Genomic DNA, 17494 nt, shown 5'->3' with positions numbered 1-17494 from the left:
CTGCTTTTGTACAGCTTTCTTTCGGAAGACAAACCTTTTTTTGGAATTCGGCTTTTGTTCGAAGTCAGCCCTAGCATATCTACAAAGATAATAACTTTTCTGCTGTTTCACGCTCGGCGAGTAAACCAATAAGCATGAGATTGTTTTTGCTTCATTGATATTTATTTGGGGTAGAATGATTTTTCTTATTTACCAAAAAAAATTATTTCTAAGAATTAAAGATTTTGTCTACTTTAAAATCAATCTTAAAACTTCTGACAAAATATAGTGAAATTGGGCTCACCCACCCTACCTACATATATTGTTTATCAATGAACTAACTCGCTTAGCTCTACTGAACATCCATTAGATACTCGTTTTATTTAAGTTGGCTGATGACCTGATTCTTAGATCAACTCTGCCTAACAAAATCGCGGACAAGTTCAAAACAGAAATCGGAGAAAATAATACTAAACAAGGAAAGGAAAGGATTTGTATTTACATACTAGCTGATCCCGAACGAACTCCGTTTTGTTTTCATCTTTTAAACCTCATCCGCATTAGAGTGTCAATTTAACACTATTCAAGTTTGAATGCTTGTAACTTTTTTCAGAAGCTTCAAAAAACAAAAGTTTCTTCGGGGACCCTGAATGAATTCAAAAGTTCTTTAATATTGCATCTTTACTTTTTTTTATCGACAAACCGTGGAAGCCTGGACAAAAAAACTCCCTTTTCCGACTTAGAGTGTCAATTTGACACTCCAAAAGTAAAATCTATTTAAGTCGTTTGAATTAGAATTATTTTCATAAAAAACTTCAATCAATAGAAGCCTTGTAATATCAGAAAAATATGATTAGAACATTATATATACCTAAAGCTACTAGTTTTCTCGTAATTCAGCATGAAAGAAAAAAATGCCTCAGGAAAACGGCTGTAGTTCATATATTTCACGTCAAAAAAAAAAAAAAAAAAAAAAAAAATACCTTATGCATATGAAAGCTGAAATTAATGTCTTCATCATGAAGCCAAGAAATATTTCTTTATTTTTTTAATAAAAAGGTCACAATTAGTTCAAAAAAGTAGCCTGAAAAACCCACTTTTAATTCGATTGCTAGTAAAAAACTGTTGAAGCGGTGGTAGAGTTTTTTGAAAAAATATGACTACAAAATTTATTCTAATTCTAACATTTGGTTGTCTTTAGATTTTTGAGGCAACAAAAATTGAACTTACTGGAATTTTTCTAAGTTGACTACTTTCGGATTTTTTTACAAATTGAAATTTCATCTGTTTTTGTGATCCACCGTCAGGTTGTATCCGGATTTTCAGTGCTTTTTGTTCGTTTGAACCAATCAAAAGTATAACCATTGGAAAGGAAATTTAAACTACATTCTAATAAGGTGCAACAATTTACACTGTGAGTTTTTACAAAAATATGAAAATTATAAACGTAAAATTTTTGAAATTTCTAGAACCACAAGCAGAACGCGTCCAACAGAACGTGTTTGTTTGCTCTCCGAGTCCAACGGTGGGAGGTGACGGGATTTTTCACATAAATTTAGATTTTGTTGCATCCTATCGATTCTACGTGAGTTTTGTGTAACCACAGATGATCAAGGATGCCCTGGTAAAAGCTATTTTACTTTCACATAATTTAGGGGAACTGGGGGTATAATGCCCAGTGTGGGCAAAACGCCCCACTGCAATATCTAGCTAGATATACACTTTTTTAAAGAATTCTGTACGTAATTCCCTTCTAATCTACAGTAGAAACCTTTTGAACAAAAAATTAGCATCAAATATGCGATAAATCCCTGCAAAAATCCAGAAATATTTTTCAAGCCATGTTCCTTGCAATTTGTGCCATGACTTTCGTAAGAAATTACGGCATCTATCGTAAAAAAAAATTACCTGACATCTGTTACAATAATGAACATTGGTCTTGAAAAGCATCACAAAACGAAAAATTTCCTTATTTAATTATTTTTTCTGTTATTTTGAACGATTTTTTATAAACATGTCTAGATAGGGCAAAACGCGCCATGTCCGTTAATCTCTAAGCATGTTTCATATTTGTTTAAATGTATATGCAGTTTCATCATAACAATTTTAAAGATATTTATATGTTGTATTGGAAAACATAACTTGAATATAAACGAATATATTTGAAATTCCTAAATTTAATATAGATTTAATTAACTATTCACAAGAATTGCAGTATATCTGGCAGCACTGCGCGTAGCAATACATTTTTCCATCTGTGAAGTAGAAAAGAAGTTTTTATACCTGGCAAACACTTTCGGAGGCACTTGAATCAATAAACACTTATTTAACGTCAAACGGCGCGATTGGGTACACACATATGCGCATTATGCCCCTACTGAATCTGAAATCCAATTTTCAACCTACTCCTTGAACTTCATTAAATTTGTGGTCTTTTTTGACCTTCCAGTTATTCTAACTATCAGATTTACACAAAAAATAAACCAAACTTCCAAACACAATCGAAAATTAAAGTTAATCTTTTCAAATCAAAAACAAGGCTTTTTTCTTAACATGGGCATTATGCCCTCTGTTCCCCTACACGTGAATTTCACGTAAATGTGGATGGAAAGTGGATGATAGTAGTAATAAATTCTTATTCCAAAAGGGACTTCTTGTGAATCAGCTTACTTGTTTTTTTTTTGCTGTCGTCGGAAGTCGACCAGTAGACCATACTTGTCATCCTGCGGGGCCCTAGCACAATTTTTAAAAAATTCGTCCGATTCGTCCGATATGTTTTGCCAACTATAAACAATAAAAAAAACTGTTAGCTTCGGTGTGTTATTGATGTTTTTAATAGATCAACTCATCATATAGTTTAATCACTGACCACAGTTTGATTTTATATAAGCGACATCTAACAATTTTAACATCATTTTTCACGTACCTGAATTTAATCTCGAAAATAAACATAAGTTTCAACTTTGATGGATCGATTGCTGATTTTTTTGTAATACAGATCGTTTACTGAAAAAACCAGCAAAACGAATCACGTTAGCTGGTTTTCAGCAAAAATTGGGATTGCTGAACGTTTCTAGCAATTTTTTTTTTTTTTGCTGGAAATAGAATGAAAATCTTAGGGGACATAAAAATTTATATGAACAACCTTTTTTGTCGTTTGAAACAAAATATGAATGCAGAAATCAGTTCTCCGTTTTGTAAAACAACAGTGTTTGCATTTTCGTCTCGATCCCGAGAATAATAAAGCAACAAAAACATTAAACAGTTGATATGCACTTTTTCTGTCGTCTCATCGAAATCAGGAATTGATTTCTCGTCCTGTAAAACGTCAATGTAATGCATAATTACGTAATTATTGCAAAAACATTGGATAATTATTATGGACGACTCCTTTTTCCAATGCCGTCTCAGAATAATCAAGACAAAATCGCGAAAACTGTGAACAGATAATATGGACGATCTCTTTTGCCGACCCCTGACTCAAAATTTAAAACCTAAAAGGAATTGTGCGTCCTTAAAAATTCCCATGTACAAATTTCCATCTAAATCCAATGTATTTTAAAGTCAACATCGCAAAAAAAGTGTATAGTCAATAAGGACGTCTCCTTTTGATGACCCTGACCCTCAATTTGATAACTGAAATCGATTGCACATCCCTCATAAAACTCATGTGCAAATTTTCAGCCCAATCCAATGTATAATATCGTCAATATCGCTTGAACAACATTTGTCTTGTAAGGACGACCCCTTTCAAAAAGGGCCATCCGAAAATCTGAAAACTTTTTCATCATTCCTGGTCCGAATGCGTACGAATTTGCAACTCTATTCTCAAGACACCAAAATGGTGGCCACTTCTTTAAGAAGAAAGATATAATGGGAATAAATAACAGCGTCGAAGCAAAAATAATTTTTTTTCTTGCTTTGAACAGAGCATTGAGGTGAAGTGGTTAAAAGTTTTATATAATAATCTTTTATATTTTCAGAGGCGAACCAGCCTGCGGCTGAAAACCTCTTAAATAAAGACAAAAAAAAAAAGAAAAAATCTTTTATATTTTCAATGCAATATTACCAATGGTATTAATGATTTTTACAGCCTGTTCATATTCTGAGCACATGAACTTTATGATCAGTGATCGATGTAAAGCACTTTAAAAATTATTTACTATTCCCTATCCCGTTCTAATTTTTAAGGTTGAAACTGAAATCAGCTCTGAGACCCAAGACCTGATATATAAGTTCCTGAATTCATGATAAATGTTTTTCAGAAAAAAGAAGAGATGAAATCGAATCTAGGTAATATATAAGAGTTGTTTCTAATCATACAATTGATAAAAGGTATTCTGACGAGGAACCACCCTGATGAGGAACTGATCCAGCAGCAATTTCAGGATTGAAAGTGGAACCGGGATCAGCTAGTACATATTCGTTATGTCCAATAAGGCCAGAACAAATGTAAAATCATTCTTTTGTATCTTGAAGTTCAAACATCACGAGAGGAATAGCAAAAAATTATTCAAATATCCAATAAATTGAAATAAAAAAAATTGGACCTTGTACACAATCAAAAATGCACAGAATCGTCATCCAATTGCCCCCTTCGAGCTTTTCGGAAACATGTATTAAAAAAACATTTTTTTTAAAGAATAGGATTGAATAAAAAATCGTACTGGTCAAAAGTGTTTCCTGATCTTATCCTTCAACCCACATTCCAAAACAAAAATTATTTGCTAGGATGCAGAGGTGACCTCGGTCCTAAAGCACAAAATTGACCATTCATCCGTTTTTCTACTTTCCAAATCTATCTATTGTCTACTAGGACGTGGCCGGCACCGTTATTAATGTAGAAAGAGAGAGAATCAGTTTTGTGCATTGAGAATGAGTTGCTATTGCCAAGCATCATTCTTTTGGCTTTTGCGCAAATCTGATAGCCTCAGTCAATCACGGAGTAGCAACAATTGGCGATGTGGAACTTCTTCTACTGAGCCACGCCTTCTATCATGGTTTTCGAGAAGCTTTTTTTTTTTTAAGATAGACATTAGTGATATCATTAATCGACAACTAAAAGAAAAATAGATTAGCTCATTAAGATCCTTTTGTAAATATTGATTGTGGAGCATTTCGGGTTTCAGGTGGAAGTGGGTAGTCAATCAAACTAAGCTAAGGTAAGCTCATAAGTATTGAGGAAAAATAATTTAATATTGGTTCCGGTATGACAAACATAATTCGGAATTTTGAAAATGACAATTTATTATAATAAATACCTTATCGATCATTAAAACCATTTATTTATCCAGCTAATCAACATATATGGATAACCTGGTCATATCGCCCTGTTTTATCCATTCTTGTACGGATATTCCTCGATTTTTGTTGAAAAAACTTAGTTTAATACATTTTTTTTTGAAAAAAAAAAACAAAACAACAAAAAGAAATCTAACTGGGTTATTGTAATTTTCAATATTTTCGTCCCAAAATAAAATGAATGAGCAAGTTTTATCAAAATGAACTTGCACGATTTTTTAAGCCTGAAAGTGAAGATCAGGCTTGTCAGATTGCCCGGTTTTGTCCGGGTTTGCTCGGATATTCAATACATAATTTGGGAAAATTCCGGCCCGGCTCGGATGCCCGTATTTCAATTCAAAATGCTAGGAAACCTGTTTTGCTAAATCTAACAAAACAAAAAATAAATCAAATTTTATTGTAAAATATTTTTATTTATGCATCCAAAACGAGAATTTTTTAGTTAGTTTAAAAAAAATAATCATGGTTTTGTGTAGCCTAAATGAATTTTATGGTCTCCATGTAATCAAAATGACCGCCCATTTTCCAAAATTTTTAAGTTTACCGGTTTCCTTAGAAAAAATTTGATAGGCAAATTAAAAAAAAAAATCACAGAATGGTGTTGCTGAAAAAAGTAGCGTTCACAAACTTTTGACATTTAAAAAAATATTTTTTTCGACGAACTCTAGTTATATCATAAATCATATTGATTTTTCAAAGTACGAACCTCAACCTCAACTCAATCCAACTCTTTCCAAATTTTTCAATATCTCGATTTGAAAAGTGAATTTGGAAAGCCTTCTATGAACAGGATAAAAGTCAAGGAAGTCAAAATTTTGCTTAAAAAAGGTAGTTCTTTTCAGAGATTTGTCAGTACCAAATCGGTTCTAGTTGAATTTTACTACCCGACTGTAAATTCTGTCTAGTTTTTAATTATTGATGTTCATAAATACAGAGCAAGATGTCAATAAAAATAAATTTGGATTTGGTTGGATTTTCATAAATATACCCTTTTCTGTTAAAGCTCAGCAAACAATAAAAAATTAGATAAATTTCCGATATTTTATAATTATATGAGTCCCTCAGAACCAAATAGGTATAAATGCAAAAATAATCGATTTTGAGTAAATAATGCCAAGCGATTCTCAATGTTGAATTTTTAAGACTTTAAAAATTATATTCGCATATATTTACATTCGAAAACACTACAATTTAAAAGAGATTTTAAGATCTTTGTTTTGAATTTAGTTAGAGTAAATTGAGATATATTTTTCCCCATGATCTAATGCATTTCGATAATTTGAAAAACAATTTTTCAAGTGGTTTGCATCTTGATTTTTTATTGAATGATTCTTGGGATCTGCTCAAAATTTTCCCGGATATCCTCCGGATTTTGGATTAAAATTTTTAAAATCAAATGACCGAAATTTAAAAGGTCTGAATTATTCTGGATTGGCTTGGCTATGAAGCTCATAAAAAAAATACTTCGTTAAATCAGGTTCTCATCCTCTCATCCTATAAAGGCATTCGAGTCTTTCACGAATCTTTCTTAGATCTATTGAAAAGGTTTTTTATTAAGTTAGGTAACAGTGTACCTTCCGCAGCCCGTGACGTAGAGGATAGCCTTCAAGTCTTCTAAGCCAGCGGGCATGAGATCGAATCCCGGTCACGGCACACATAGTACACTTTCTGTAGGTTAGTGGTTCTTGAATTGTAAGATGCTAGCCTTCATATCCTCGAAAGATGTACGCTTAGAGTTAAGAAAAAGGAATCTATTCGAGGAAATATCAAGTTTTATTGAGATCCTGTATATGTTTGTATCTATATATATAAAAATGAATTTCTGTCTGTCTGTCTGTCTGTCTGTCTTTCTGTCTGTCTGTCTGTCTGTCTGTTCCCTATAGACTCGAAAACTACTGAACCGATTTGCGTGAAACTTGGCAGATGGGGGTATTGGAGGCCGGGGAGGGTTTCTATAATAGTTTGGGACCCCTCCCTCTTCGTGGAAGGGGGGAGGGGGTCATATAAATAAAAGTGATAAGTCTTCATAACTCAAGAACTGATCATGCAAATGGAACCAAATTTGGCATGGGAGTGTATTTCGGTACGTTGAATGTTTCTATGATGCTTTGGTACCCCTCCCTCCTTTCAGTGGGGAGATAGGAAGGGGGAGGGGGCCTACCTTACAATTTTTTATATATCTGGACAACTAATCAAGCAAATGGAACCAAATTTGGCATGGAAGGGAAGTGTAATACGAGAAATCGTTCTATGATTATTTCAGACCCCTCCCTCCTTCCAGTGAAGATTCAAGAAGGAGGGGAGGGGCCTTTAACCCCTTTTTTATTACATAACTTGAAAACTATTCGAGCAAATGAAACAAAATTTGGCTTGGAAGGGTATTTGGGTACGATAAATAGTTCTATGAATATTTGGTACCTCTCCCTCCGTCTATTGAGGAGATAGAAAGTGGGGAGGGGCTTCTTCACGGTATTCAGCATTACTGGAAAAATAATCAAGCAAATGGATCCGGATTTGGCGTGGGCAGATATTTTATTACGAGAAATGTTTCTATGATATTTTTAAAAACCTTCGTTTTCAAGGCGGAAAATCATGAGGGATGAGGGTGCTCCCATACAATTTTTCACATCACTCGGGAACTTATCCAGCAAATGGAATGAAATTTGGCTTGGGAGGGTATTTGACCACAAGGAATGTTTCTGTGAATATTTGGTACTACTTCCAGTTGCGTGATAGGAAGGAGAGAGGGGCTCCTTTACAATTTTTCGCCAAACTCTAGAACTAATGGAAACAACTTTGACATAGAAAAGCATTGGGGATACAGTTTAAGAAGACGAAAACTCACATACGATTGTTTTGCATGAACCAAGAACTTTTCTAACAAATGGAATCAAATGTGGTATGCGAACAATCATACAATCGAACAAATGGACAGTATTGGGCATGGGATTGTATTTGAATACACGGAATGTTTGATCTTGATCCCCTCCTTCCAGGTAGGGGATTGGTAGGAAGAGGGGTTCCGTTACTAATTTCATAGCATAACTCAACAACCAATAAAGCAAATGAAACCAAATTTAGCATGAGAGGGTATTCGAACACAACAAATGTTTTTCCAGTGGTTTAGCACCCTTCCATTCATTCAGTGGAACGATAAAAAAGGGGGAGAGGGTCACACATATTTTTTTAATATTTCAATAACTAATCTAGAAAATGGAACCAAACTTGCATGGGAGTAAAATTGGGTACTAGCAATGTTTCTTCGATTGTTTGAGACCCCTTTCTCTTGACAGAGGGGAGATACAAAGTGGAGAGAAAGTCACCCATTTTCTGAATAACTCGAGAACTTATCGAAAATGGAGTCATGGGATCGTATTTGTATACAAAAAGTGTTTTTCTGATGTTATGAAACCCCCCTTCCTTTTATTAGGCCTATATGGGGGAAGGTGGCCACTCTCACAATTTATATAATAATTCGAGAACAAATTGGTAAAATAAGTGTCCCGTGATGGTATTTTGTTACAAAAAATGTTTCTATGATATTAAAAAGGGACAACCATATTAAAAAGGGACAACGTAGATTTCATATATAAAAAAATATGTTGGCATTATTTATAAACTTATGAAGTAAAAATCACCAGAGTCATAAAAAGAATTAAAACACGTATTCAACTAAACAATAAAGATTTGAACAAAAAAAAGCAATTTTATTTTAAAAACCTTTTGATGATTTTGAAATTTAATGCAAATAAATGAAAAGTCAGAACTAGGTACCACAAATTTCATTCATTTTTGGAAGGTGTAGCAAAGCACACCGGGTCAGCTAGTTCGTTTATAAAAAAAAGTGTAGCATAACTCAACACAAATAAACAACATTTTCTTGTTATTTCTTGCGATTTCTAAAAGTTAACGTTGAAAATTCGGAAAATTTGGTTAACATTTCATCCGGCTTGCCACTATTGATCCTTGAATAAGTTCTTGTTGGCAGTCATCTAAAATTCATACAACTCTCATGTGTTTCAAAAGACTTCTTTCTTTTTTTTAACACTAAACGTACCGGAGGGGGTCCAATTACATTTTTAGAACCTCAAGTGACTATAACTCCTATAATTATTGTTTTTTTCGCAAATTTTTACACCACTTTTTTACATTTTACATTTTATAAGCTTCTAACAGCTTCTAATAGCTCCTTCTTTCTCAGACACTAGGTGATTTATTTTTCGAGCACTTCATAACTGATTTATAGTCTTTTCCCGAAGCATGTTTTTCCAAACTTTTCGACATCGGATAACTTTTATATCAATTATTGTAGCTGAATATTGCCTAAGAATCATATGTTAGTCACGTTACAAGCTTTTCAAAACTATAAATTTTGTAAAAATCGGTTGGGAACAAGATAGTTTCTGCCGAAAATTTGTTTGGGGTCATTTGACCCCAGGCGGTATAAATAGGTACATATATACAAAGTATCGGTTGATATGTTTAGTGCTAAACAGCAAATTTATAATGATATTTTAAAGCATTTTCAATTTATTGTAGTAGGTCAGTATTTTAGATATCCATAGCATTTAAAATAAATTGCAAATACTCTAGAAAAATCGCATAAAACTTTGGGAGCAATACAACTGAAAGTTTGCTTCAGAGTTGGATATAGGTTTTATAGCTGTCCAAGAGCGTTTATATAGAGTTCTTATTGAAAAACGTTTTACGATGACAATTACTCAATGAATATTGTTTAAAACACTGCCGTCAACAAACTCTGTTGGGATTGAAATTGTTACTTGGGATACAAATTGCTGAATTTAATGTATGTAAATCAATTGCCAAATAAACCTTCTCTCCCAAACTTTAAACAAATTTCGTGATGTGGCGAAGGCATCCTTTTCTAGTAGAAATTATTACTTTGAACGAACTTGAATTCAATCACAATAAGAAAAATTTTGATTAAATACTTCCATTCGAATAACATTGGAATTCTTTAGCTTTGCGCATTGGCGATATCGTAACCAATGAGGTTCTACCGAGGTGCGATTATTGCTAGTTGAAAACTAAAAAAACATTGGAATTCCATTATTATTATTATTTTTTTTTCCTTTTTTCTCAGGGATTTTAAACCAAGTAGGTTTATTCATCCCGAATTCCATTATTATGGTCTCATTAATCCTCTATGAAAAAAAAATGAAAATGAAATATGATCGAAATGAAGAAATATTGTTGATGGAAGAAAGTTTATTTACCTATTTTTTCGAAATATGTAATCTTTTTTTACAGTGGAAAGATAAATAACATTTTTCATAGATTTTTTGGGTTTTAAAATTGCTCATTGAATTGTTGATGCATTAAAATATTTTGAAATGTTTTACAATACAGAGTTAAGCTTAAAAATGTTTAAAAAATGGAACCATGAATGATTTCGTATGCAGCAGAGGGTTAAAATTTTTGTTGAAGAACGATGTATGCTGTACAACCAGAAAGGATAGAAAAGCAAAAATAGTGCTAAATAAGCATTTAGTAGTTAAAGAAGTTGGAATTCAAACTATTCAGAGGAATTACTTTCTTTCAAGAATAGGTAGGTACCTACTTACTTTGACATTGTAGGCCATTCCCATAAAAACATCGTACTCAGAGTCGGATAATTTATTTGACCTACTTCCGTCATGACATAATCCCAGCCATAATCGAACCGATAATGACGGGGACAATACACGTGTTAATTCCGCGTCCAGTCATTGCTCACACTTCCCATAACGCTCATAACAACCGGCGGAATTGCTAAACTGTTTCGAAAAAAAAATATTCACACACCATATTGAACAACTCGTACCATTTCTTCCGTCCGGTCCTTAAGAAGAAGAAAAAACCGCTAACCGATTGGTGTTGTGCTGCTGTTAGCGCATATTTATCACGAAAATCTGGTGCATTTTCCTGTTCCGTTGCGTTGGCTGGGTTGCAGCATCATAAAAATTGTTACCGAGTTGAGTTGCATCAATGGGAATCCGCCCGGGCAGTTCACGGAATAACGGAAGGTGACAAACCAAATCGATGCCAAATCGTGCTCGGATGTTTGATAATTTTGCACCAAATATAGCTGCATAATTCCGCCGTTCGGGTTGTTTATTTGAGAAAGCTGTTAGCACCTGCTGTCTGTAGTGAGGTGTAGTTGTTCGGGTCGGTTAAAGGCCATCATTGGCATTTGGGGCCAAATTTTTCTACCCAGTTCAATTTGGACAATGGCCGCTTGCGAACGGATTCGGTTTTGGGCATTGGGGAGTTTGTTGCTGATGAGTTTATTTCTGACGGAAATAAGCTGCGAGAAATTGGTCAAGAATGACGTACAGCCTGTGGAAGGCCGACTGCAGTCCTACGATTCGTACTGGTACAATGATGTCTATTACTGTAAGTACTTTCGGAAATTCATTTGAATTGGATATTTTTGAATCAAACATTGAATTTGTAGGGTGGCCGTGGTTCAACGACATGGCAACGGTAATAATGATCAAGCTGAAGATCGCTATCGGATTGGCAGCCATATACGCCTTCGGAGATGGGTACTATTGGAAGAAGTTCAAAGGCAGCAAACACGAGGGTGAGGAGATCCTTGCAAGATACCCGTGGACCAATCAAAATTATTACATCGAGGAAACGGTTGCTCCGAAAAAATGCTTCTGGGATTTTCTGAAAGGTTGGGGACATCGATACGCTCGGTCTTTGCAGAATCAGGAGCCGGATTTTGCAGATTGGATGTTCAATGTGATGGGTGTACCCGAGGGTGACTGCCGGAAGCGGATTGTTTGTGAGCTGGATTTTGATGCCGGCAGGAATCGTTCGGCGGGATCCAAATTTGAATATGATTTGTTTAAAAATTATAGAGCGAAAATTCCATCCAGAAGAGAAGACTGTGAAACTACTTTTAACCGATGTCGATTGGTGAAAAATAGTAAAAATAAAACATAGTTTATCGGAATTCAAATTGGTACACTTTCTTTAATCTCAGCTTCTTAACTACGAACTATATATTCCGAAATGGGATCATTTCCGCCTTGAAGCAAACGCCTATCAGTTTTCCCTTTTTGTGATCTCTGTAGATAAATTGCAGAATTTTCTAGGGAGATATTCCGATATTCGGATTCTTTTATAAAGCGTGCCTATCAACTGCGATTGCGTTGTTGATAAGTTTTTTTTCCCTCCAATTATACAGCTTGAACAGATATTAAAATTGAATTTAATGTTATCATAATTAATTTTTGTTAAAGAACGTTCAACATACGATAAATTTAGTGGTCATCAATTTTAACCCGAATATTTGCCTGAAAAATTCAAAAATTTGTTTTGAAATAAACTCACAACACTGGGAGGGTCTATGAGAAAATTTAAAATGACGAAAATGACAAAAGTGACAAAAATGACAAAAATGACAAAAATGAAAAAAATGACAAAAATGACAAAAATGACAAAAATGACAAAAATGACAAAAATGACAAAAATGACAAAAATGACAAAAATGACAAAAATGACAAAAATGAAAAAAATGAAAAAAATGAAAAAAATGACAAAAATGACAAAAATGACAAAAATGACAAAAATGACAAAAATGACAAAAATGACAAAAATGACAAAAATGACAAAAATGACAAAAATGACAAAAATGACAAAAATGACAAAAATGACAAAAATGACAAAAATGACAAAAATGACAAAAATGACAAAAATGACAAAAATGACAAAAATGACAAAAATGACAAAAATGACAAAAATGACAAAAATGACAAAAATGACAAAAATGACAAAAATGACAAAAATGACAAAAATGACAAAAATGACAAAAATGACAAAAATGACAAAAATGACAAAAATGACAAAAATGACAAAAATGACAAAAATGACAAAAATGACAAAAATGACAAAAATGACAAAAATGACAAAAATGACAAAAATGACAAAAATGACAAAAATGACAAAAATGACAAAAATGACAAAAATGACAAAAATGACAAAAATGACAAAAATGACAAAAATGACAAAAATGACAAAAATGACAAAAATGACAAAAATGACAAAAATGACAAAAATGACAAAAATGACAAAAATGACAAAAATGACAAAAATGACAAAAATGACAAAAATGACAAAAATGACAAAAATGACAAAAATGACAAAAATGACAAAAATGACAAAAATGACATAAATGACAAAAATGACATAAATGACAAAAATGACAAAAATGACAAAAATGACAAAAATGACAAAAATGACAAAAATGACAAAAATGACAAAAATGACAAAAATGACAAAAATGACAAAAATGACAAAAATGACAAAAATGACAAAAATGACAAAAATGACAAAAATGACAAAAATGACAAAAATGACAAAAATGACAAAAATGACAAAAATGACAAAAATGACAAAAATGACAAAAATGACAAAAATGACAAAAATGACAAAAATGACAAAAATGACAAAAATTACAAAAATGACAAAAATGACAAAAATGACAAAAATTACAAAAATGACAAAAATGACAAAAATGACAAAAATGACAAAAATGACAAAAATGACAAAAATGACAAAAATGACAAAAATGACAAAAATGACAAAAATGACAAAAATGACAAAAATGACAAAAATGACAAAAATGACAAAAATGACAAAAATGACAAAAATGACAAAAATGACAAAAATGACAAAAATGACAAAAATGACAAAAATGACAAAAATGACAAAAATGACAAAAATGACAAAAATGACAAAAATGACAAAAATGACAAAAATGACAAAAATGACAAAAATGACAAAAATGACAAAAATGACAAAAATGACAAAAATGACAAAAATGACAAAAATGACAAAAATGACAAAAATGACAAAAATGACAAAAATGACAAAAATGACAAAAATGACAAAAATGACAAAAATGACAAAAATGACAAAAATGACAAAAATGACAAAAATGACAAAAATGACAAAAATGACAAAAATGACAAAATGACAAAAATGACAAAAATGACAAAAATGACAAAAATGACAAAATGACAAAAATGACAAAAATGACAAAAATGACAAAAATGACAAAAATGACAAAAATGACAAAAATGACAAAAATGACAAAAATGACAAAAATGACAAAAATGACAAAAATGACAAAAATGACAAAAATGACAAAAATGACAAAAAGAAAAAATGACAAAAATGACAAAAATGACAAAAATGACAAAAAATGACAAAACAAAATGACAAAAATGACAAAAATGACAAAAATGACAAAAATGACAAAAATGACAAAAAATGACAAAAATGACAAAAATGACAAAAATGACAAAAATGACAAAAATGACAAAAATGACAAAAATGACAAAAATGACAAAAATGACAAAATGACAAAAATGACAAAAATGACAAAAATGACAAAAATGACAAAAATGACAAAAATGACAAAAATGACAAAAATGACAAAAATGACAAAAATGACAAAAATGACAAAAATGACAAAAATGACAAAAATGACAAAAATGACAAAAATGACAAAAATGACAAAAATGACAAAAATGACAAAAATGACAAAAATGACAAAAATGACAAAAATGACAAAAATGACAAAAATGACCAAAAATGACAAAAATGACAAAATGACAAAAATGACAAAAATGACAAAAATGACAAAAATGACAAAAATGACAAAAATGACAAAAATGACAAAAATGACAAAAATGACAAAAATGACAAAAATGACAAAAATGACAAAAATGACAAAAATGACAAAAATGACAAAATGACAAAAATGACAAAAATGACAAAAATGACAAAATGACAAAAATGACAAAAATGACAAAAATGACAAAAATGACAAAAATGACAAAAATGACAAAAATGACAAAAATGACAAAAATGACAAAAATGACAAAAATGACAAAAATGACAAAAATGACAAAAATGACAAAAATGACAAAAATGACAAAAATGACAAAAATGACAAAAATGACAAAAATGACAAAAATGACAAAATGACAAAATGACAAAATGACAAAAATGACAAAAATGACAAAATGACAAAAATGACAAAAATGACAAAAATGACAAAAATGACAAAAATGACAAAAATGACAAAAATGACAAAAATGACAAAAATGACAAAAATGACAAAAATGACAAAAATGACAAAAATGACAAAAATGACAAAAATGACAAAAATGACAAAAATGACAAAAATGACAAAAATGACAAAAATGACAAAAATGACAAAAATGACAAAAATGACAAAAATGACAAAAATGACAAAAATGACAAAAATGACAAAAATGACAAAAATGACAAAAATGACAAAAATGACAAAAATGACAAAAATGACAAAAATGACAAAAATGACAAAATGACAAAAATGACAAAAATGACAAAAATGACAAAAATGACAAAAATGACAAAAATGACAAAAATGACAAAAATGACAAAAATGACAAAAATGACAAAAATGACAAAAATGACAAAAATGACAAAAATGACAAAAATGACAAAAATGACAAAAATGACAAAAATGACAAAAATGACAAAAATGACAAAAATGACAAAAATGACAAAAATGACAAAAATGACAAAAATGACAAAAATGACAAAAATGACAAAAATGACAAAAATGACAAAAATGACAAAAATGACAAAAATGACAAAAATGACAAAAATGACAAAAATGACAAAAATGACAAAAATGACAAAAATGACAAAAATGACAAAAATGACAAAAATGACAAAAATGACAAAAATGACAAAAATGACAAAAATGACAAAAATGACAAAAATGACAAAAATGACAAAAATGACAAAAATGACAAAAATGACAAAAATGACAAAAATGACAAAAATGACAAAAATGACAAAAATGACAAAAATGACAAAAATGACAAAAATGACAAAAATGACAAAAATGACAAAAATGACAAAAATGACAAAAATGACAAAAATGACAAAAATGACAAAAATGACAAAAATGACAAAAATGACAAAAATGACAAAAATGACAAAAATGACAAAAATGACAAAAATGACAAAAATGACAAAAATGACAAAAATGACAAAAATGACAAAAATGACAAAAATGACAAAAATGACAAAAATGACAAAAATGACAAAAATGACAAAAATGACAAAAATGACAAAAATGACAAAAATGACAAAAATGACAAAAATGACAAAAATGACAAAAATGACAAAAATGACAAAAATGACAAAAATGACAAAAATGACAAAAATGACAAAAATGACAAAAATGACAAAAATGACAAAAATGACAAAAATGACAAAAATGACAAAAATGACAAAAATGACAAAAATGACAAAAATGACAAAAATGACAAAAATGACAAAAATGACAAAAATGACAAAAATGACAAAAATGACAAAAATGACAAAAATGACAAAAATGACAAAAATGACAAAAATGACAAAAATGACAAAAATGACAAAAATGACAAAAATGACAAAAATGACAAAAATGACAAAAATGACAAAAATGACAAAAATGACAAAAATGACAAAAATGACAAAAATGACAAAAATGACAAAAATGACAAAAATGACAAAAATGACAAAAATGACAAAAATGACAAAAATGACAAAAATGACAAAAATGACAAAAATGACAAAAATGACAAAAATGACAAAAATGACAAAAATGACAAAAATGACAAAAATGACAAAAATGACAAAAATGACAAAAATGACAAAAATGACAAAAATGACAAAAATGACAAAAATGACAAAAATGACAAAAATGACAAAAATGACAAAAATGACAAAAATGACAAAAATGACAAAAATGACAAAAATGACAAAAATGACAAAAATGACAAAAATGACAAAAATGACAAAAATGACAAAAATGACAAAAATGACAAAAATGCCAAAAATGACAAAAATGACAAAAATGACAAAAATGACAAAAATGACAAAAATGACAATAAAGACAACAATGACAAAAATTAATTTTTAGAAATCAAATGAAAAATGATAATGGATTTTTTTCCATATATCCACAGTCATCCTGAGGTACAATATTTGTATGTTATCGTCTTTCTAAACGTTGGTGCAAGGTTGGATAATAACAGAAAAAAAATCACGAGCTATATGATATTTTTTAGATTATCGATCTGTTTCCGAAATAAAGTTGACCTCATTTCGTTTCTAGGAAGGCAGTTATCACGTTGTACATGAGGAAATATATCGG

The 17494-nt window shown here is 30.9% G+C and overlaps 1 protein-coding gene and 1 non-coding gene across 2 annotated transcripts; both read left to right on the top strand.

Annotated features, from left to right (window-relative positions):
* Positions 1 to 10260: 10260 nt before the first annotated feature.
* On the top strand, positions 10261 to 10396 carry LOC129758866 (U4 spliceosomal RNA). Its single transcript, XR_008740102.1, has one exon. It is a non-coding gene; the product is annotated as a U4 spliceosomal RNA (small nuclear RNA).
* Positions 10397 to 11510: 1114 nt separating this feature from the next.
* Positions 11511 to 12234, top strand: LOC129751984 (uncharacterized). The gene is made up of 2 exons (XM_055747778.1): positions 11511 to 11676; positions 11738 to 12234. The coding sequence occupies exons 1-2, from the start codon at positions 11511 to 11513 to the stop codon at positions 12232 to 12234; spliced, it is 663 nt and encodes a 220-aa protein (XP_055603753.1).
* Positions 12235 to 17494: the final 5260 nt, after the last annotated feature.

Source organism: Uranotaenia lowii, chromosome 3 (assembly GCF_029784155.1).
Source record: "Uranotaenia lowii strain MFRU-FL chromosome 3, ASM2978415v1, whole genome shotgun sequence".
Classification (NCBI taxonomy): domain Eukaryota; kingdom Metazoa; phylum Arthropoda; class Insecta; order Diptera; family Culicidae; genus Uranotaenia; species Uranotaenia lowii.
This window is presented reverse-complemented; position numbering and strand designations above follow the sequence as displayed.

Excerpts from the sequence above, each read along its gene's own strand:
- LOC129751984 (XM_055747778.1), top strand. The coding sequence starts at position 11,511 with ATGGCCGCTTGCGAACGGATTCGGTTTTGGGCATTGGGGAGTTTGTTG. Across the intron at positions 11,677-11,737 it reads GTACAATGATGTCTATTACT|GGTGGCCGTGGTTCAACGAC; the intron begins GTAAGTACTTTC and ends TTGAATTTGTAG.